The 21,171-nt window shown below is 43.8% G+C and overlaps 1 protein-coding gene across 2 annotated transcripts in view; it reads right to left on the reverse strand.

Moving 5' to 3' along the window:
• Window positions 1-2,301: 2,301 nt before the first annotated feature.
• nf2b (NF2, moesin-ezrin-radixin like (MERLIN) tumor suppressor b) overlaps window positions 2,302-21,171 on the reverse strand; it is a 50,940-nt gene continuing 32,070 nt past the window's right edge. For both annotated transcript variants that reach the window (XM_061899176.1, XM_061899175.1), the window contains exons 11-17: window positions 20,024-20,137; window positions 19,828-19,950; window positions 19,485-19,702; window positions 19,317-19,419; window positions 18,312-18,451; window positions 18,003-18,207; window positions 2,302-2,734 (exon numbers count right to left, since the gene is read on the reverse strand). In XM_061899176.1, coding sequence (XP_061755160.1) covers window positions 2,687-2,734; window positions 18,003-18,207; window positions 18,312-18,451; window positions 19,317-19,419; window positions 19,485-19,702; window positions 19,828-19,950; window positions 20,024-20,137 — 951 coding nt within the window. In that variant the 3' untranslated portion in view covers window positions 2,302-2,686. The remainder of the gene's footprint in view (window positions 2,735-18,002; window positions 18,208-18,311; window positions 18,452-19,316; window positions 19,420-19,484; window positions 19,703-19,827; window positions 19,951-20,023; window positions 20,138-21,171) is intronic.

Here is a 21,171-nt window from a genome sequence, read left to right on the forward strand (position 1 = left end):
GAACGCCTCCCTAGGGAGGTGTTTAGGGCACGTCCAACCGGTAGGAGGCCACGGGGAAGACCCAGGACACGTTGGGAAGACTATGTCTCCCGGCTGGCCTGGGAACGCCTCGGGATCCCCCGGGAAGAGCTAGACGAAGTGGCTGGGGAGAGGGAAGTCTGGGTTTCCCTGCTTAGGCTGTTGCCCCCGCGACCCGACCTCGGATAAGCGGAAGAAGATGGATGGATGGATATATATATATATATATATATATATACACATACATACAAAGAAATATATAGATATACACATATATATGGCCTACTCAGTGGCCTAGTGGTTGGAGTGTCCGCCCTGAGATCGGTAGGTTGGGAGTTCAAACCCCGGCCGAGTCATACCAAAGACTATAAAAATGGGACTCATTACCTCCCTGCTTGGCACTCAGCATCAATGAATTTGAATTGGGGGTAAATCACCAAAAATGATTCCCGGGCGAGACCACCGCTGCTGCTCACTGCTCCCCTCACCTCCCAGGGGGTGATCAAGGGTGATGGGTCAAATGCAGAGAATCATTTCGCCACACCTAGCGTGTGTGTGACAATCATTGGTACTTTAACTTCAATATACATTACCTTATATATATACACACATATACATATATATACACATACTGTACATAATCACCTGTCGCTCTGTTATAAGCAGCCAGGAGGAGAGACGGGGTTGGGGCTAGAGCCAGAGCGCGAGCGAAAACGAAAGAGAAAAAGACAATGGCTGGAAAGCAACTGAGAGACTTATTGAAAAATAAAACAATATCGTAACCCTGAAACAGGCTCTCATGTCGGTGCTTGGTGGTCTGAAGAACCCTCAGGAGGGCAAGCCCCACACTAACCAATAATAAATAACTTCTTACCATTAACGCAACTTCTTGAACAGGTGCGGTAGAAAATCAATCAGTCAATGTTTATTTATATAGCCCCAAATCACAAATGTCTCAAAGGACTGCACAAATCATTACGACTACGACATCCTCGGAAGAACCCACAAAAGGGCAAGGAAAACTCACACCCAGTGGGGCAGGGAGAATTCACATCCAGTGGGACGCCAGTGACAATGCTGACTATGAGAAACCTTGGAGAGGACCTCAGATGTGGGCAACTCCTCCCCACTCTAGGGGACCGAAAGCAATGGAAGTCGAGCGGGTCCAACATGATACTGTGAAAGTTCAATCCATAGTGGCTCCAACACAGCCGCGAGAGTTCAGTTCAAAGCGGATCCAAGACAGCAGCGAGAGTCCCGTCCACAGGAAACCATCTCAAGCGGAGGCGGATCAGCAGCGTAGAGATGTCCCCAACCGATACACAGGCGAGCGGTCCATCCTGGGTCCCGACGCGCGGCCCCCAACTGATGGATGGATTAAAAATTCATGAGAATGTTTTATATTTTGAACCCGCCTCCCGCCCGATTGTAGCTGAGATAGGCGCCAGCGCCCCACCCCCCCAAAAGGTAATAAGCGGTAGAAAATGGATGGATGGATTATTATTAACACTGTGATTACAAGTGGATTTATTCATTACTTATCGTGTTAAGCAATGCCAGCTCAGATTTACCCGAGAGCCAGATGCAGTCATCAAAAGAGCCACATCTGGCTCCCGAGCCATAGGTTCCCTACCCCTGCCTCAGAGTCTTGTTCACGATTGAGGGAAGAGTAGATCGTGAGATCGACAGGCGGATCGGTGCGGCGTCTTCAGTAATGTGGACACTGTATCGATCCGTTGTGGTGAAGAAGGAGCTGAGCCGGAAGGCAAAGCTCTCAATTTACCGGTTGATCTACGTTCCCATCCTCACCTATGGTCATGAACTTTGGGTTATGACCGAAAGGATAAGATCACGGGTACAAGCGGCCGTAACGAGTTTCCTCCGCCGGGTGGCGGGGCTCTCCCTTAGAGATAGGGTGAGAAGCTCTGCAATCCGGGAGGAGCTCTGGTCAGGATGCCACCCGTACGCCTCCCTAGGGAGGTGTTTTGGGCACGTCCAATCGGTAGGAGGCCACAGGGAAGACCCAGGACACGTTGGGAAGACTATCTTTCCTGGCTGGCCTGGGAACGCTTCAGTATCCCCCGGGAGGAGCTGGACGAAGTGGCTGGGGAGAGGGAAGTCTGGGCTTCCCTGCTTAGGCTGCTGCAACCGATGGATGGATGCTTTAAGCTCAAGGACGCCCTCTGGTGGCCAAGAAAAAGCATTACCACTGTTGGTGTTGGTGGTGCCTAAAAGTCAAGAGTGTGTCAGTGACTTCGCAAGGAGCAAAGAAACATACGCAGATCACACACACACTGGTATATTGAAATGATGCAAACAGTAAAAAATACAACATGAAAATAAAACAACCTTCTGGGTGTGAAAATAAAGTTTGAAACAGACGTAAGGCACCAATAAATACACGACAGTTCAATCGTGATATGAATTAGGGTGTAACAATTCAAAAGGGGGCGGAGTCAAGAGTGTAAGGTATAGGTGTAGTGAAACTCTCGGGCATCAACTCCGCCCCAAACGTGAACCACGAAAGGACGCCGGAGTGTCGAATCAAAAAGGTAAAATCAAAGAGCAAGAAAAACCAGGAAAAAAAAAAAGGTCCTCTAGTGTTCCGTGTCCTGATCAGACAAGTCCGGTGCACTAACCCTCCTCTTCTTCTTCCTCCTCCTCCCGATTAGACCTCCTCAAAGAAGGCCATCTGGGACATGTAGGCTGAGTTTCTCTGTCAAACACAAGAGTGATGGACTTTGATAGCAAATCAAGGAGCGGGAAAACATGAATAATTCATTCCTGACACCACAGATTCATTGATCAGAGCATGAAAGACGCCTTGATATGTGCAAGCTTTGGGGAGGTATAGCTCGGTCGGTAGAGTGGCCGTGCCAGCAACTTGAGGGTTGCAGGTTCGATTCCCGCTTCCGCCATCCTAGTCACTGCCGTTGTGTCCTTGGGCAAGACACTTTACCCACCTGCTCCCAGTGCCACCCACACTGGTTTAAATGTAACTTAGATATTGGGTTTCACTATGTAAAGCGCTTTGAGTCACTAGAGAAAAGTGCTATATAAATATAATTCACTTCACTTTTTTTTGGGGCGGCATAGCTCGGTTGGTAGAGTGGCCGTGCCAGCAACTTGAGGGTTGCAGGTTCGATTCCCGCTTCCGCCATCCTAGTCACTGCCGTTGTGTCCTTGGGCAAGACACTTTACCCACCTGCTCCCAGTGCCACCCACACTGGTTTAAATGGAACTTAGATAAAGCGCTTGGAGTCAGTGGAGAAAAGCGCTATATAAATATAATTCACTTCACTACAACTAGTGATGGGACATGTAAACCACATTTATGTAGGAATTGCGTATGGATGCTGAAATGCTGGAAGGAAATAATAATTATATTAATTTTATCCTGAATGTTTTGATGCAGGAATGATGAGAATGCGTTGAGAAAAAAAAAAGGGGGGGTGGGACTTTTAAAAACTTTTTTTTTAAGGAATTTTAGGGTTAGAAAAAGTGAAATTCCGAAAAAAGCGTGGCTTTTCAGAAGGTAAAAATGTCATTAATGAGCTCTTTTTATGTTGGAAGGACAAGCGGTAGGAAATGGATGGATGGATAGGTTGAATGAATGTGGATAAGAATGGCGCGGTTGGGAGAGTGGCTGTGCGAGCAACCTGAGGGTTCCTGGTTCAATCCCCACCTTCTACCATCCTAGTCACGTCTGTTGTGTCCTTGAGCAAGACAAAGAGAAAAGCGCTATATAAATATAATTCACTTCACTTTTTTTTGGGGCGGCATAGCTCGGTTGGTAGAGCGGCCGTGCCAGCAACTTGAGGGTTGCAGGTCCGATTCCCGCTTCCGCCATCCTAGTCACTGCCGTTGTGTCCTTGGGCAAGACACTTTACCCACCTGCTCCCAGTGCCACCCACACTGGTTTAAATGTAACTTAGATATTGGGTTTCACTATGTAAAAAGCGCTTGGAGTCAGTGGAGAAAAGCGCTATATAAATATAATTCACTTCACTACAACTAGTGATGGGACATGTAAACCACATTTATGTTGGAATTGCGTATGGATGCTGAAATGCTGGAAGGAAATCATAATTATATTAATTTTATCCTGAATGTTTTGATGCAGGAATGATGAGAATGCGTTGCGAAAATAAAAAGGGGGGGGGGACTTTTTTTTTTTTTTTTTTTAAGGAATTTTAGGGTTAGAAAAAGTGAAATTCTGAAAAAAAGCGTGGCTTTTCAGAAGGTAAAAATGTCATTAATGAGCTCTTTTTATGTTGGAAGGACAAGCGGTAGGAAATGGATGGATGGATAGGTTGAATGAATGTGGATAAGAATGGCGCGGTTGGGAGAGTGGCTGTGCGAGCAACCTGAGGGTTCCTGGTTCAATCCCCACCTACCATCCTAGTCACGTCTGTTGTGTCCTTGAGCAAGACACTTCACCCTTGCTCCTGATGGGTCCTGGTTAGCGCCTTGCATGGCAGCTCCCGCCATCAGTGTGTGAATGGGTGAATGTGGAAATAGTGTCAAAGCGCTTTGAGTTCCTTAAAAAGGTAAAAAAAGTGCTATACAAATATAACCCATTTACCATAATGTGTTCATATTTGTGGGTGTCTGGAACCAAAAACGGCAGTAACTCAGGATCGTACGAGTGCCTCATCTTAACATCTCGTCTTACTTGCGAGAAAAGGACATAGCTTGGTTTGTCCAAGCACGGGAAGGAGTTACCGTATTTCCGCACTATAAGGTGCACCTAAAAACCTCAAATTTTCTCAAAAGCTGACAGTGCGCCTTATAATCCGGTGCGCCTTATATATGGACCAATATTGAGCCACAACAGGTCTCCAAACTACGGTAAGCAACCGCTAACCTTGTTTTCCCCAATAGAAGAAGCGCACGGTGCATGCTGGGATATATCAATCAATGTTTACTTTTATAGCCCTGAATCACTAGTGTCTCAAAGGGCTGCACAAACCACTACGACATCCTCGGTAGGCCCACATAAGGGCAAGGAAAACTCACACCCAGTGGGACGTCGGTGACAATGATGACTATGAGAACCTTGGAGAGGAGGAAAGCAATGGATGTCGAGCGGGTCTAACATGATACTGTGAAAGTTCAATCCATAATGGATCCAACACAGTCGCGAGAGTCCAGTCCAAAGCGGATCCAACACAGCAGCGAGAGTCCCGTACATGGGTCTCCCCATGTCTAGCATTAAAAGATTACAGTTGGTACAAAATGCGGCTGCTAGACTTTTGACAAGAACAAGAAAGTTTGATCACATTACGCCTGTACTGGCTCACCTGCACTGGCTTCCTGTGCACTTAAGGTTTTACTACTTACGTATAAAATACTACACGGTCTAGCTCCATCCTATCTTGCCGATTGTATTGTACCATATGTCCCGGCAAGAAATCTGCCTTCAAAGGACTCCGGCTTATTAGTGATTCCCAAAGCCCAAAAAAAGTCTGCGGGCTGTAGAGCTTTTTCATTTCGGGCTCCAGTACTCTGGAATGCCCTCCCGGTAACAGTTCGAGATGCCACCTCAGTAGAAGCATTTAAGTCTCACCTTAAAACTCATCTGTATACTCTAGCCTTTAAATAGACCTCCTTTTTAGACCAGTTGATCTGCCGCTTCTTTTCTTTCTCCTATGTCCCCCCCTCCCTTGTGGAGGGGGTCCGGTCCGATAACCATGGATGAAGTACTGGCTGTCCAGAGTCGAGATCCAGGATGGACCGCTCGCCTGTATCGATTGGGGACATCTCTACGCTGCTGACCCGCCTCCGCTTGAGATGGTCTCCTGTGGACGGGACTCTCGCTGCTGTCTTGGATCCGCTTTGAACTGAACTCTCGCGGCTGTGTGGGAGCCACTATGGATTGAACTTTCACAGTATCATTTTAGACCCGCTCGACATCCATTGCTTTCGGTCCCCTAGAGGAGGGGGGGGGGGGGGGGGGTTGCCCACATCTGAGGTCCTCTCCAAGGTTTCTCATAGTCAGCATTGTCACTGGCGTCCCACTGGATGTGAATTCTCCCTGCCCACTGGATGTGAGTTTTCCTTGCCCTTTTGTGGGTTCTTCCGAGGATGTTGTAGTCGTAATGATTTGTGCAGTCCTTTGAGACATTTGTGATTTGGGGCTATATAAATAAACATTGATTGATTGACACAGCGGAGCCAGCAGGAAACCATCCCAAGCGGAGGCGGATCAGCAGCGCAGAGATGTCCCCAGCCGATACACAGGCAAGCAGTACATGGCCACCGAATCGGACCGGACCCCCTCCACAAGGGAGAGTGGGACATAGAAGAAAAAGAAAAGAAACGGCAGATCAACTGGTCTAAAAAGGGAGACTATTTAAAGGCTAGAGTATACAAATGAGTTTTAAGGTGAGACTTAAATGCTTCTACTGAGGTAGCATCTCGAACTGTTACCGGGAGGGCATTCCAGAGTACTGGAGCCCGAACGGAAAACGCTCTATAGCCCGCAGACTTTTTTTGGGCTTTGGGAATCACTAACAAGCCGGAGTCCTTTGAACGCAGATTTCTTGCCAGGACATAAGGTACAATACAATCGGCAAGATAGGATGGAGCTAGACCGTGTAGTATTTTATACGTAAGTAGTAAAACCTTAAGTGCACAGGAAGCCAGTGCAGGTGAGCCAGTACAGGCGTAATGTGATCAAACTTTCTTGTTCTTGTCAAAAGTCTAGCAGCCGCATTTTGTACCAACTGTAATCTTTTAATGCTAGACATGAGGAGACCCGAAAATAATACGTTACAGTAGTCGAGACGAGACGTAACAAACGCATGGATAATGATCTCAGCGTCTTTAGTGGACAGAATGGAGCGAATTTTAGCGATATTACGGAGATGAAAGAAGGCCGTTTTAGTGACGCTTTTAATGTGTGCCTCAAAGGAGAGAGTTGGGTCGAAGATAATACCCAGATTCTTTACCGTGTCGCCTTCTTTAATTGTTTGGTTGTCAAATATGACTGCGGGAGGCGTGCCGTTTCTGTGTGTTTATGTAAAGACCCCAAAATGGCTCTTATTAGGAGACACGCTTACGACGCAGAGTTTAAAGTCAAGGCGATCGGTCACACAGGAGAACACGGGAATAGAGCAGCAGCGAGAGGATTTCACATTAACAGCAGCGACACAGACTCGTTTAATGACGACTTCGACGAGACGCATGTTGGATGCCGTATTCGCCCAACTGTTTGATTTGAACACTGAAGAAGAATAATTTGAGGGATTCGTGGATGAGGAATAACTTAATAAAGTGAGCTTTACATGTTTATTTTGTGTGTTGTGTTGTATGACATTATTACTTGAGCAGCGTTGAGTTATTGATATATTATTGCTTTGCATTTAAGATGTGACTTTAAGGTTTTACTACTTACGTATAAAATACTACACGGTCTAGCTCCATCCTATCTTGCCGATTGTATTGTACCATATGTCCCGGCAAGAAATCTGCGTTCAAAGGACTCCGGCTTGTTAGTGATTCCCAAAGCCCAAAAAAAGTCTGCGGGCTATAGAGCGTTTTCCGTTCGGGCTCCAGTACTCTGGAATGCCCTCCCGGTAACAGTTCGAGATGCCACCTCAGTAGAAGCATTTAAGTCTCACCTTAAAACTCATTTGTATACTCTAGCCTTTAAATAGACCTCCTTTTTAGACAAGTTGATCTGCCGTTTCTTTTCTTTTTCTTCTATGTCCCACTCTCCCTTGTGGAGGGGGTCCGGTCCGATCCGGTGGCCATGTACTGCTTGCCTGTGTATCGGCTGGGGACATCTCTGCGCTGCTGATCCGCCTCCGCTTGGGATGGTTTCCTGCTGGCTCCGCTGTGAACGGGACTCTCGCTTCTGTGTTGGATCCGCTTTGGACTGGACTCTCGCGACTGTGTTGGATCCATTGTGGATTGAACTTTCACAGTATCATGTTAGACCCGCTCGACATCCATTGCTTTCCTCCTCTCCAAGGTTCTCATAGTCATCATTGTCACCGACGTCCCACTGGGTGTGAGTTTTCCTTGCCCTTATGTGGGCCTACCGAGGATGTCGTAGTGGTTTGTGCAGCCCTTTGAGACACTAGTGATTTAGGGCTATATAAGTAAACATTGATTGATTGATTGATTATTGCTTTGCACTATTAAGGATTTACCGTTACAGTATCAGACTGTTTTTTACGTGTTTATTGAATGGGGGAAAATAATAAAAGAGCTGTTTATTCATTTTGGGAGGGAACGGAGTGGTCAGAACGCTGGTTTGTAATCTATTAATAAAGTTTGACTGACCTGACTGTTTTGTTGACAGCTCCATCTAAAGCAGGGGTAGGGAACCTATGGCTCTAGAGCCAGATGTGGCTCTTTTAAAGACTACATCTGGCTCTCAGATAAATCTTTGCTGACGTTGCTTAACACGATAAGTAATTAATAATTCCGCCGGAAATAACGGTGTTAAAAATAACGTTCAAATAATAAAACATTCTCATGCATTTTAAACCATCCATCAGTTTCTACCGCACCTGTTCAAGGATGCAGGTGGCTCAAACCAACCCCAGCTGCCCTTTGGGGTACAGGAGGGTCGCATTAATGGTAATAAGTATTTAAGTTATCATTGGTTAGCTTCGGAATAATGTTATTAAAAGGAATAAAATACTTATTATCCTCAAAAAATGTTAGTCTTACTTAAAAATGCACGTATTGTATTCAGTGTTAAAAAAATATTATACGGCTCTTACGGAAAAGCATTTTACAATATTTGGATTTCATGGCTCTCTCAGCCAAAAAGGTTCCCGACCCCTGATCTAAAGGATGCATAACGTAACCCCAGCCTCTACAGTAGCATCTATTCTATGCGCCTTATAATGCGGTGCGCCTTATATATAAACAAAGTTTTAAAATAAGCCATTCATTGAAGGTGCGCCTTATAATCCGGTGCGCCTTATATATAAACAAAGTTTTAAAATAAGCCATTCATTGAAGGTGCGCCTTATAATCCGGTGCGCCTTATAGTGCGGAAAATACGGTAAGTGAGTGCGAAGGACAGTGCTGAGAAAAAAAAAGTGGATATTTTTCATTGAACTAAAGAAATAAATCTAAAACATGAGAGAGCGTGTAGTTTGCCAACTTGTTGGGAGCGTAGCACTGCTCGTCTGCACCGTACTGGAGCAGAAGAGTCAATAACACCAGCCAAAGACATTAAAATAATATGTGGACATTTATCCATGAAACTATGGAGAAGCTGCTGAAAGAAGATACCGTAGATTTCCGCCCACCAAGGGAAGTACTGTACATTATTATCACATTACTTAATAATAATAATAATGGGTTGTACTTGTATAGCGCTTTTCTACCTTCAAGGTACTCAAAGCGCTTTGACACTACTTCCACATTTACCCATTCACACACACATTCACACACTGATGGAGGGAGCTGCCATGCAAGGCGCCAACCAGCACCCATCAGGAGCAAGGGTGAAGTGTCTTGCTCAGGACACAACGGACGTGACGAGGTTGGTACTAGGTGGGATTTGAACCAGGGACCCTCGGGTTGCGCACGGCCACTCTCCCACTGCGCCACGCCGTCCCATGAATAATACATGAGATTTACATTACGCTTTTCTAAGTACTCAAAGATACTTTACATGAACAAAATATAAATTAAGATAATATCCCATCCATCCATTTTCTACTGCTTATTCCCTTTTGGGGTCGCAGGGGGCGCTGGCGCCTATCTCAGCTACAATCGGGCGGAAGGCAGGGTAAACCCTGGACAAGTCGCCACCTCATGGCAGGGCCAACACAGATAGACAGACAACATTCACACTCACATTCACAACCGAGGGCCAATTTTAGTGTTGCCAATCAACCTATCCCCAGGTGCATATCTTTGGAGGTGGGAGGAAGCCGGAGTACCCGGAGGGAACCCACGCATTCACGGGGAGAACATGCAAACTCCACACAGAAAGATCCCGAGCCTGGGATTGAACCCAGGACTGCAGGACCTTCGTATTGTGAGGCAGACGCACTAACCCCTCTACCACCGTGAAGCCCATTAAGATAATAAATGAGGCTAAAAAAAAAAAGAAGAGACAAAATGCATACATCTAAAACGAGTCTGACAAAAAGTAAAACCTGCGAGAAGCAGGGAAGGGCAGGTGGGTTTTGAGGGCGGTTTTAAAAGAGGAAAGGGTGGAGGCAGATTCAGGATATTGGAAGTGGGTTATAATGATGCTGCTGCTCTGTTGTTGTTGTTATTTTTGTCTCTTTGTCTTATACCCCGGAATTTCCCCCTCTGTCTTCCTTTTTTCTCTTTCTATCCCCTCCTGCTTTGGCCCGGCTGTACCAAATAATAATACAAATCCATTTAATGAAGTCAAATTCAAATAAGGCAACAAGAGAAGTATCACACACTTCTCTTTTGTAAAGCCAATCTGTACAGCCTATATGGACATTTATATCAACTATATGATTTGCCAAAGTAGCTAAAAAGGACAACAATTCAAAAAAACTAAAAGGAAGTGGGATCCAGAGGGAGGGGCCAGCAATAAAAAAAAAAAGCTATGTCGCCCCAGTTCCGGTGCTTGGTTTTGGGGATTTTGCAGGAAGTTGGCCTCGCCAGACCTGAGCTATCAGGAAGGCACGTAGTGGAGGAGGTCGGAGGCTTGGTTGTTGAGGTTCTTGTAGGTGGAGAGTAGAATTTTCAAGTGTATTCTGTATCAGACTGAGGTTATGTGTTCTCTGGAGCAGGTACCACAGAATGTAGGGGTGTCCCAAAACATTTTTTTTAAATTGATTGTGATTCTTAATCGTCCATCCATTTCCTACCGCTTGTCCAGTTTGGGGTTGTGAGGGGTGCTGGTGCCTATCTAAGCTTTATTCGGGCGGAAGGCGGGGTACACCCTGGACCGAATAATGCCCATCCCATCCATTTTCTACCGCTTATTCCCTTTTGGGGTTGCGGGGGGCGCCGGCGCCTATTTCAGCTAAAATCGGGCGGAAGGCGTGGCGCAGTGGTAGAGTGGCCGTGCGCAACCCGAGGGTCCCTGGTTCAAATCCCACCTAGTACCAACCTCGTCACGTCCGTTGTGTTCTGAGCAAGACACTTCACCCTTGCTCCTGATGGGTGCTGGTTGGCGCCTTGCATGGCAGCTCCCTCCATCAGTGTGTGAATGTGTGTGCGAATGGGTAAATGTGGAAGTAGTGTCAAAGCGCTTTGAGTACCTTGAAGGTAGAAAAGCACTATACAAGTACAACCCATTTATTTAACCCATTTAAGGCTGGGTACACCCTGGACAAGTCGCCACCTCATCGCAGGGCCAACACAGATAGACAGACAACATTCACACTCACATTCACACACTAGGGCCAATTTAGTGTTGCCAATCAACCTATCCCCAGGTGCATGTCTTTGGAGGTGGGAGGAATTCGGAGTACCCGGAGGGAACCCACACAGGGACGGGGAGAACATGCAAACTCCACACAGAAAGATCCCGAGCCCAGGATTGAACCCAGGACCTTAATGTTGCAAGGCAGACGCACTAACCCCAGGACCACCGTGCTGCCCCTTTTCTTATTTGTATTCTTATTTGTAACGATTTTTAACCAAATCAAAAAAATAGGTTTAAAATAAAAAAAAATATATACTTTTTTAATTTGTCCAGTCCAGCCACTCTGGCAAATCATATTGTTGATGTACATCAGGGGTAGGGAACCTGTGGCTCTTTTGATGACCACATATTGCTCTCAGATAATTATATTTATATAGCGCTTTTCTCTAGTGACTCAAAGCGCTTTACAAAGTGACACCCAATGTCTAAGTTACATTAAACCAGTGTGGGTGGCACTGGGGGCAGGTGTGCAAAGTGTCTTGCCCAAGGACACAACGGCAGTGTCTAGGATGGCGGAAGCGGGAATCGAACCTGGAACCCTCAGGTTGCGAGCACGGCCACTCTACCAACCGAGCTATGCCGAGTAACCGAGTAATACTCTTCCATATCAGTAGGTGGCAGTTGGTAGCTAATTGCTTTGTAGATGTGGAAACCAGCGGGAGGCAGAGTGCAGGTAAAAAGGTGTCTAATGCTAAAACCAGGGGTAGAGAACCTATGGCTCTAGAGCCAGATGTGGCTCTTTTGATGACTACATATGGCTCTCAGATAATAATATTTATATAGCGCTTTTCTCTAGTGACTCAAAGCGCTTTACAAAGTGACACCCAATATCTAAGTTACATTTAAACCAGTGTGGGTGGCACTGGGGGCAGGTGTGCAAAGTGTCTTGCCCAAGGACACAACGGCAGTGTCCAGGATGGCGGAAGCGGGAATCGAACCTGGAACCCTCTGGTTGCTAGCACGGCCACTCTACCAACCGAGCTATGCCGAGTAACCGTGTAATACTCTTCCATATCAGTAGGTGGCAGTTGGTAGCTAATTGCTTTGTAGATGTGGGAACCAGCGGGAAGCAGGGTGCAGGTAAAAAGGGGTCTAATGCTAAAACCAGGGGTAGAGAACCTATGGCTCTAGAGCCAGATGACTGCATCTGGCTCTCAGATAAATCTTAGCTGACATTGCTTAACACGATAAGTAATGAATAATTCTGCTGGTAATCACAGTTTCAAAAATAACGTTCAAATTATAAAACATTCTCATGCATTTTAATCCAACCATACGTTTTCTACCGCACATGTTCAAGATGTCGCATTAATGGTAAGAAGTATTATATGTATTATTGGTTAACTTTTATAATAACAATGTTGTTAAAAAGAACAAGAGACTTATTATACTCTAAAAAATGTTGTTCATACTTAAAAATGCACAAATTTAGTTGTATTCAGTGTTGAAAAATGTTATATGGCTCTTACGGAAATACTTTGTGAAATATTTGGCCTTCATGGCTCTCTCAGCCAAAAAGGTTCCCGACCCCTGATGTAGATGATCATATCTGATGTAGAGATTTTCCTTACAAAAGAGAAGTGTGGAATACTTCTTTTGTTGCCATTTGTCTTTTTGACTTTAATAAATGTTTGGGTAGAATTTTATTAAACAAAAACAGTTTTCTTTTAAGTAATGTAGAAATGTTATGGGGCTGTTTGTCTCTTTTATGGAGGAATGTAGTTAATCACAGAACTGGAACACAATTTTATTTAAAAAGTATTGATTTTCAATCAAGAATTGATTGGTTCTGAATCAAATCGTTACCAAGAATCGAATCCTAATAAAAATGACTGTAGTTATTTGTAGTACAGTGAGTCTGGATTGTTTTTTAACTCATCCCTCACTTAAAACGTGAGTGAAGAATGTGCGAAGAATGGCGCTTCCTTCATGGAAGACCTGAAAGAGATTATGTAGTATTATCTGCTCACAGATGCTACCTGGTGGTTGTTTCAGCACACTGCAGCTATCCTGAATAAATGAACCAACCTCCATTCCTCAATTCTTCAGTCGCACAAAGGATTCTCACAGGAATGAAGCACGTTGGGGACGTCTCTACGCTGCTGATCCACTTGAGATGGTTTCCTGTGGACGGGACTCTCGCTGCTGTCTTGGATCCGCTTGAACTGAACTCTCGCGGCTGTGTTGGAGCCACTATGGATTGAACTTTCACAGTATCATGTTAGACCCGCTCGACATCCATTGCTTTCGGTCCCCTAGAGAGGGGGGGTTGCCCACATCTGAGGTCCTCTCCAAGGTTTCTCATAGTCAGCATTGTCACTGGCGTCCCACTGGATGTGAATTCTCCCTGCCCACTGGGTGTGAGTTTTCCTTGCCCTTTTGTGGGTTCTTCCGAGGATGTTGTAGTCGTAATGATTTGTGCAGTCCTTTGAGACATTTGTGATTTGGGGCTATATAAATAAACATTGATTGATTGATTGATTGATTGAAATGTATCCAGACCCACTGTACATTAGATTTCATGTTTTTTATAGAATATTTATTACGTAAGTTTGTTGTTATTCTTAAAAGGTAAGTTGCATATTACAATTGTGATTTGTTACATACAGTAAGTCTTCTATTTTTTGCCAGACACAACCTCCTCAAATGCAAGCTAATACATCCTACAAATAACCCAAGGTACGACTAGCTAAGATGTGTGACGGACTATCTGTGTTATGTGATGGGTGTAAACAGGCTCCAGTTAATTTAATATACATGTTTTTTATCTCTACCAATCCCTGAAGATCTATTGGACAGAAATGTTCAACACTTTGTCCGTTTTCACTGGCTTAAGGATTGAACCGAATCCTCTGAGTGGACTACTTGGGGTAGACCCTCAGTCATCTACCCATAGCAAATTCAAAAACAATATTGTAGCATTCACTTCTTGGTTGGCTACAAGACTCGTTGTAATTCATTGGAAGGCAACAGTACCTCCTTGTCCAAACCGCTGGAACAATTGTTCTGCATGTTTTCTTAAACTGGAGAAGATTAGGCGGACATTAAATGGTTGTTCCGCAAAGTTTCAAAAACTGTGAGGTGTCTCTCTGAAATATGTGGGAGAAACTGATCTCCAAATTAGTAGCTCTGATTGAAACAAAACTGGGACGTGGGTGGTTAATGAGCCATTTATGTGCTATATAAATAACATTTGATTGACTGATTGATTGTTGGTTACCTCTCTCTAAGGCCATTTAGGAATGCAGCTGTCTGTCGTTTTATGTTGACATTTGTCTGCCGTTTCTTTTTTAAATTATTTTCTTTATTTATTAATAATGTCACTTTTTAGTATAATTTTATGTACACACCCCCACACACTTAGATATATTTTTATATGTATACACACATATATATACCTGTGTATATACATATATATATGCAATACATGCCAAAAGTTTGGACACACCTCATTCAATGTGTTTTCTTTATTTTCATGACTATTTACATTGTAGATTGTTACCGCTATGTACTTAACAAAAAAGTGGAATAACTGACATGTCTTATATTCTTTATATTCTATCCTCGGATTACTGCTGTGCACACTCTTGGCATTCTCTCGATGAGCTTCAAGAGGTAGTCACCTGAAATTGTTTTGACTTCACTGGTGTCATAGTTTTGATGCCTTCAGTGACAATCTACAATGTAAATAGTAATGAAAATAAAGAAAACCCATAGAAATGAGAAGGTGTGTCCAAACTTTTGGCCTGTACTGTACATATGTATACATATGTATAAGTGTGCGTGTATATGTATATATATTTATATACATATACACACACACACATATATATATTAGGGCTGCGAATCTTTGGGTGCCCCACGATTCGATTCAATATCGATTCTTGGGGTCACGATTAGATTCAAAATTGATTTTTTTTTTTCAATTCAACACAATTCTCGATTCAAAAACAATTTTTTTCCTGATTTAAAAAGATTCTTTATTCATTCAATACATAGGATTTCAGCAGGATCTACCCCAGTCTGCTGACATACAAGCAGAGTAGTAGATTTTTCTAAAAAGCTTTTATTATTGTAAAGGACAATCTTTTATCAACTGATTGCAATAATGTAAATTTGTTTTAACTATTAAACGAACCAAAAATATTACTTATTTTATCTTTGTCTAGCTCCATCCTATCTTGCCGATTGTATTGTACCATATGTCCCGGCAAGAAATCTGCGTTCAAAGGACTCCGACTTATTAGTGATTCCCAAAGCCCAAAAAAAGTCTGCGGGCTATAGAGCGTTTTCCGTTCGGGCTCCAGTACTCTGGAATGCCCTCCCAGTAAAAGTTTGAGATGCCACCTCAGTAGAAGCATTTAAGTCTCACCTTAAAACTCATTTGTATACTCTAGCCTTTAAATAGACTCCTTTTTAGACCAGTTGATCTGCCGTTTCTTTTCTTTTTCTCCTATGCCCCACTCTCCCTTGTAGAGGGGGTCCGGTCCGATCCGGTGGCCATGTACTGCTCGCCTGTGTATCGGCTGGGGACATCTCTGCGCTGCTGATCCGCCTCCACTTGGGATGGTTTCCTGCTGGCTCCGCTGTGAACGGGACTCTCGCTGCTGTGTTGGATCCGCTTTGGACTGGACTCTTGCGACTGTGTTGGATCCATTATGGATTGAACTTTCACAGTATCATGTTAGACCCGCTCGACATCCATTGCTTTCCTCCTCTCCAAGGTTCTCATAGTCATCATTGTCACCGACGTCCCGCTGGGTGTGAGTTTTCCTTGCCCTTATGTGGGCCTACCGAGGATGTCGTAGTGGTTTGTGTTGTGGTTTGTGCAGCCCTTTGAGACACTAGTGATTCAGGGCTATATAAGTAAATATTGATTGATTGATTTGTGAAAACGTTGGACACAGTGTGTTGTCAAGCTTATGAGATGCGATGCAAGTGTAAGCCACTGTGACACTATTGTTCTTTTTTATTTTTTATAAATGTCTAATGATAATGTCAATGAGGGATTTTTAATCACTGCAATGCTGAAATTATAACTAATATTGACACTGTTGTTGATAATATTACATTTTTGTTTCACTACTTTTGGTTTGTTCTGTGTCGTGTTTGTGTCTCCTTTCAATTGCTCTGTTTATTGCAGTTCTGAGTGTTGCTGGGTCAGGTTTGGTTTTGGAATTGGATTGCATTGTTATGGTATTGCTGTGTAGTGTTTTGTTGGATTGATTGGAAAAAAATAAAATAACAAAATAAATAAATAAAATCGATTTTTTAAAAATGAGAATCGATTCAAATTCGAATCGATTTTTTCCCACACCCCTAATATATATATATATACATATACACATACATTTATATATAATATATATTAGGGGTGTGGGAAAAAATCGATTCGAATACAAATCGCGATTCTCACATTGTGCGATTCAGAATCGATTCTTTTTTTTTTATCAGTTTTTTTTATCATTATTTTTTTTTTTTTTATTAATCCAACAAACCACTACACAGCAATACCGTAACAATGCAATCCAATTCCAAAACCAAACCTGACCCAGCAACACTCAGAACTGCAATAAACAGAGCAATTGAGAGGAGACACAAACACGACACAAAACAAACCAAAAGTAGTGAAACAAAAATGAATATTATCAACAACAGTATCAATATTAGTTATAATTTCAGTATAGCAGTGATTAAAAATCCCTCATTGACATTATCATTAGACATTTATAAAAAAAATAAAAAAATAAAACTAGTGTCCAAGTGGCTTACCTTTGCATGGCATCTCATAAGCTTGACAACACACTGTGTCCAATGTTTTCACAAAGATAAAATAAGTCATATTTTTGGTTCGTTTAATAGTTAAAACAAATTTACATTATTGCAATCAGTTGATAAAACATTGTCCTTTATAATTATAAAATCTTTTTTTTTAAATATACTTCTCTGCCTGCATGTCAGCAGACTGGGGTAGATCCTGCTGAAATCCTATGTATTGAATGAATAGAGAATCGTTTTGAATCGGAAAAATCTCTTTTTTGAATCGAAAAAAAATCGATATAAAATTGAATCGCGACCCCAAGAATCGATATTGAATCGAATCGTGGGACACCCAAAGATTCGCAGCCCTAATATATATATATATATACACATACATACATACATAGATATACATATATGTACACACATACACATATATATGTAGTTTTTTCATTTTATTTTTCTTGGGGAGGGGGGCATAATTTTTGTGTAGAAGTATTGAGTTTACTTTTGTCAATTGTATGTCTGTAAAACCCAATAAACAAATGTTTAACATTTTTTTTTTTTTAAACTGTAATTTGGGTTTTGGGCCACCAAACACTAGGCGGCGCGGTTTCACAAGGAGAGTTTTTCGAGATACAAGTTTCTTCACAGGACCAATTAGTCTGAGGTAATAATGTAATAGGATTTGCACTATTCATCGGAAAATTGATTCTGCCTGTGTCTAACCTTTTGGAACAAAATAATATCAAAAACTGAAGTACCAGCATAGTGCAAACAACAATCTTGCTGCAGAACAACTATCTTTCTTCTACGGTCACATAATAATACGTACGTTGCTGTGAGGAATGTATACGGGTTCTGGGATGTATGCCCTGGCATCACCATGGAGACCATACATGCTAGCCTGCTGTTGTTGTTGTTGTTGTTGTTGCTGCTGCTGCTGCTGCTGCTGCTCCTCCAGCTTCAGAGACTCAATCTCAGTTTTGAGCTCCTTGAGTTGGTCCTGCAGGTGTTTACTCTTCTCCATGTACTCCAGCCTGCAGCCAGCGCAAACACACACACATACACAGACACTCTGCGATAAACACACACACACACACGACAAGAAGCCATGAGAGACGCATGAGGGGCTACGACTCACCTCTCCCTCTCGATCTCCATGGACAGCCTCTTCATGTCCGAGTCTTTGAAGTCGACACGCGAGGACGTGGCTTCGTAGGCGAAGTCGGCGGCCTCAGGAGGAGCAGGTGGCGCGGGAGGAGCGGAATATGCCGCTATGAGCTGGAAATGAAATCAAAACAAAGCTTTATGGAGAGTTGCATCAGTCTAGACCAGTGGTTCCCAAAGTGGGCGGTACCGCCCCCCTGGGGCCGGTGGAAAGATCTGGGGGGGCGGTGAGGAAGAAGGGGGCAGTAGGGGGGCGGCAGTCCGAAGTCGAAGTCAGAAGTTCGAACGTTTGTTTGACGATTTGTACACAACACGTGCAGCAGGACGAGTCAGTGGACGGCGCATCAGGGTCCGGTTACCACACGCCGCTCTGGCCCAGTCAGATCCGACAGCATAGACTACAAAAGCAAAAGCTCAGGTTTGTAATTTCAAGCTTGTAATGATCAGAATTTTATCTTATAATAAAAACCGCATTCTGGCGGTCAACATCATCTTGAGTTCAAGTCAACATGAAATTGGGGACTCGCCAGAACGCGCCGTGTTGTGTTGTGTTGAGCTGGTTAGGGTGGTGCATTCACTGATATATATTGTTACGAATGTATATGACTTTGTACCTGTGTGTGCATGTGTGTGTGTGTGTGTGTGTGTCATTGTGTGGGTGGCAAGGGTGGCGTGCCTTACATCACGTCCGCCACCATTTTCTGTGAGTAAATGGAAGAAAATGAATACGTGAGAGGGTAAATTGCTTTTCATACCTTCAATGTTGTCATTTTTGTCTTTAAGTAGGCCTATTTATGAAATGCGATAAAATGCTGTATTTTACATGGTTTTATTTTTTTGTTCCAAAATAAAGTTTCCATATGTGTCTGTGGGGGGGGGCGCTAGGAATTCACTGGGGAGCCAAGGGGGGCGCCAGCCTGCAAAAGTTTGGGAACCATTGGTCTAGACCAAAGTATCGGGACGGTGGTCATGTCCATACAGGGTATGTGGTCTTGGTGATCTCCAGCAGCTTCTGCTTGGCCCTCCTCTCGGCGTCCTTGGCCTCAGTCAGGTCCTGTTTCAGGTGATCCGCCTCCTTCAGTCTGGAATGACAAGTTGGAATGAAGAAGAGGAGGATGAGGTAGCGTTTAAAAAAAGTGACGAAGACCTGCGCTCAGACTGCTCCACCAGTTTGACGGCCAGCTGCTCCGCCTCCCTCATCTTCTGCTCCATCAGTCTTTTCTCCTCCTTGGTCTTCATGGCGGTGACCTCTAACCTCTGCCTCTCCTGCTCGGCCTCGGCGGCCTTGTGGGCCAGCAGCTTGGCCTCCTCTTCGGCGATCTGCGCTTTTTCGGCCAGCAGGTCCGCTGTCTCCTCGGAGCGCAGCTGGGGGAGGTCACAGAGGAGGTTAGCATGTCCGTCAGTACACTTTGCACAAGTGTGGACACTCATAAACGCAAAGACAGAGTAACTAAGAAAGAGCGGCAGTTGAGAAGCAACAAGGATCTCACCAGCGCCTCGTTGGCAAGCCGTGCCTCATCCTGCAGCTGGAAAAGTCTGCGTTCCATATCCTCTTTCGCTCTCTCCGCCTCCTCCCTCATCTGTTTCTCCCGCGCCAGGATCTGTCGCTCCATCTGGACCAGGCCCATACAGAACCGTCAACAAAACGATGTTGGTGTTAACTTGGCGAGTCGACATCTTTACTACCTTCTTACGGGCCTTCTCCTCTTTGGCCTGAGCCTTCATCTGCTGCACCTCGATGGAGTCCACTTTCCTCCTCCTCATGAACAGATCATGGTTGCCGATGCACAGCTGCAAGATCTAAAGACACAACAACGACATAACCGCCATGTTCACATACAAAACACACAGGTAACAGCTCGCACAAGGGTTGTAATGTTAGCAAGTACTTCGGAAAGGATTTTTAGAGAGAAACACTTTAAGTTAGAGGCAGGAAATGTCCCTCATAAACAAAAAAGTGCAATTCAGTCGCGAACATTGAGCTTAAAACCAAGATACGTACCAAGCAGTGGTTATGGCTTACTGTTACACCTCTAACAATTCATTTCTCTTGGAGATTAATGAACTATTTAACTATCCATCTAGCTATTTTGTGGAACCGTGATTTAGAAACCCCACTTTTTGCAAACTTTTCGATTTACAAACTTTTACATAAGGGCCAAATAGGCCTGCGTGTGCAAACCATGTCTCTGTGGACCTTCATTTATTTGAGCATTTTTGGGAATTCGGAGCCCTCCACACCCCTTCCTGAGGAATACACTATTAGTCACTTCTCAGTGCTTTAGCGTGTGTGCCTTTTCTGTGTTAACAAGGTTTGTCCATTTTGTTTATTCAAAATGGGTCGCAAGAAGACATCAGAGCAAAATGGAATGGAGGAGGGAATCGCTGTAAAGTTAATAAAAAAACAAACAATTAATGGTGCTCGCAAGTATGGAAGGATCGACTAAGCTGGCTTCGTACCACAAGTTTTAATTGTAAGAAAAGCAAATGTTTCTGGAAAAATATGCCGAAGCAGACTCATTTTACAATGGAGGAAAATAGCTACCTTCATTTAGCAGGGCCTCTTTCAAGGCACACACCCTCCACTTGGATCCCTCCCTTCTCTCCCTCTGCTTCTTTGTCGTTAGCTCCTCCTTTGCAGATTTAAATTGAAGTGGATTTTACGTTTTTAAAATGTCGTTTGTTGTAGCAATATGGTTGTTAAAGTTAAGGATTTTTAACATTTCTGATCATTTGTGAGGGCACCAAATGGACTTCTGTGTGTGCGTGCGTACAGAGGACAACGGTTTGTTGTTTTGTTTTGTTATTAAGGAAACAGTTGATCCATCATGCCC

Source organism: Nerophis ophidion, linkage group LG04, assembly GCF_033978795.1.
Source record: "Nerophis ophidion isolate RoL-2023_Sa linkage group LG04, RoL_Noph_v1.0, whole genome shotgun sequence".
In the NCBI taxonomy this organism is placed as follows: domain Eukaryota; kingdom Metazoa; phylum Chordata; class Actinopteri; order Syngnathiformes; family Syngnathidae; genus Nerophis; species Nerophis ophidion.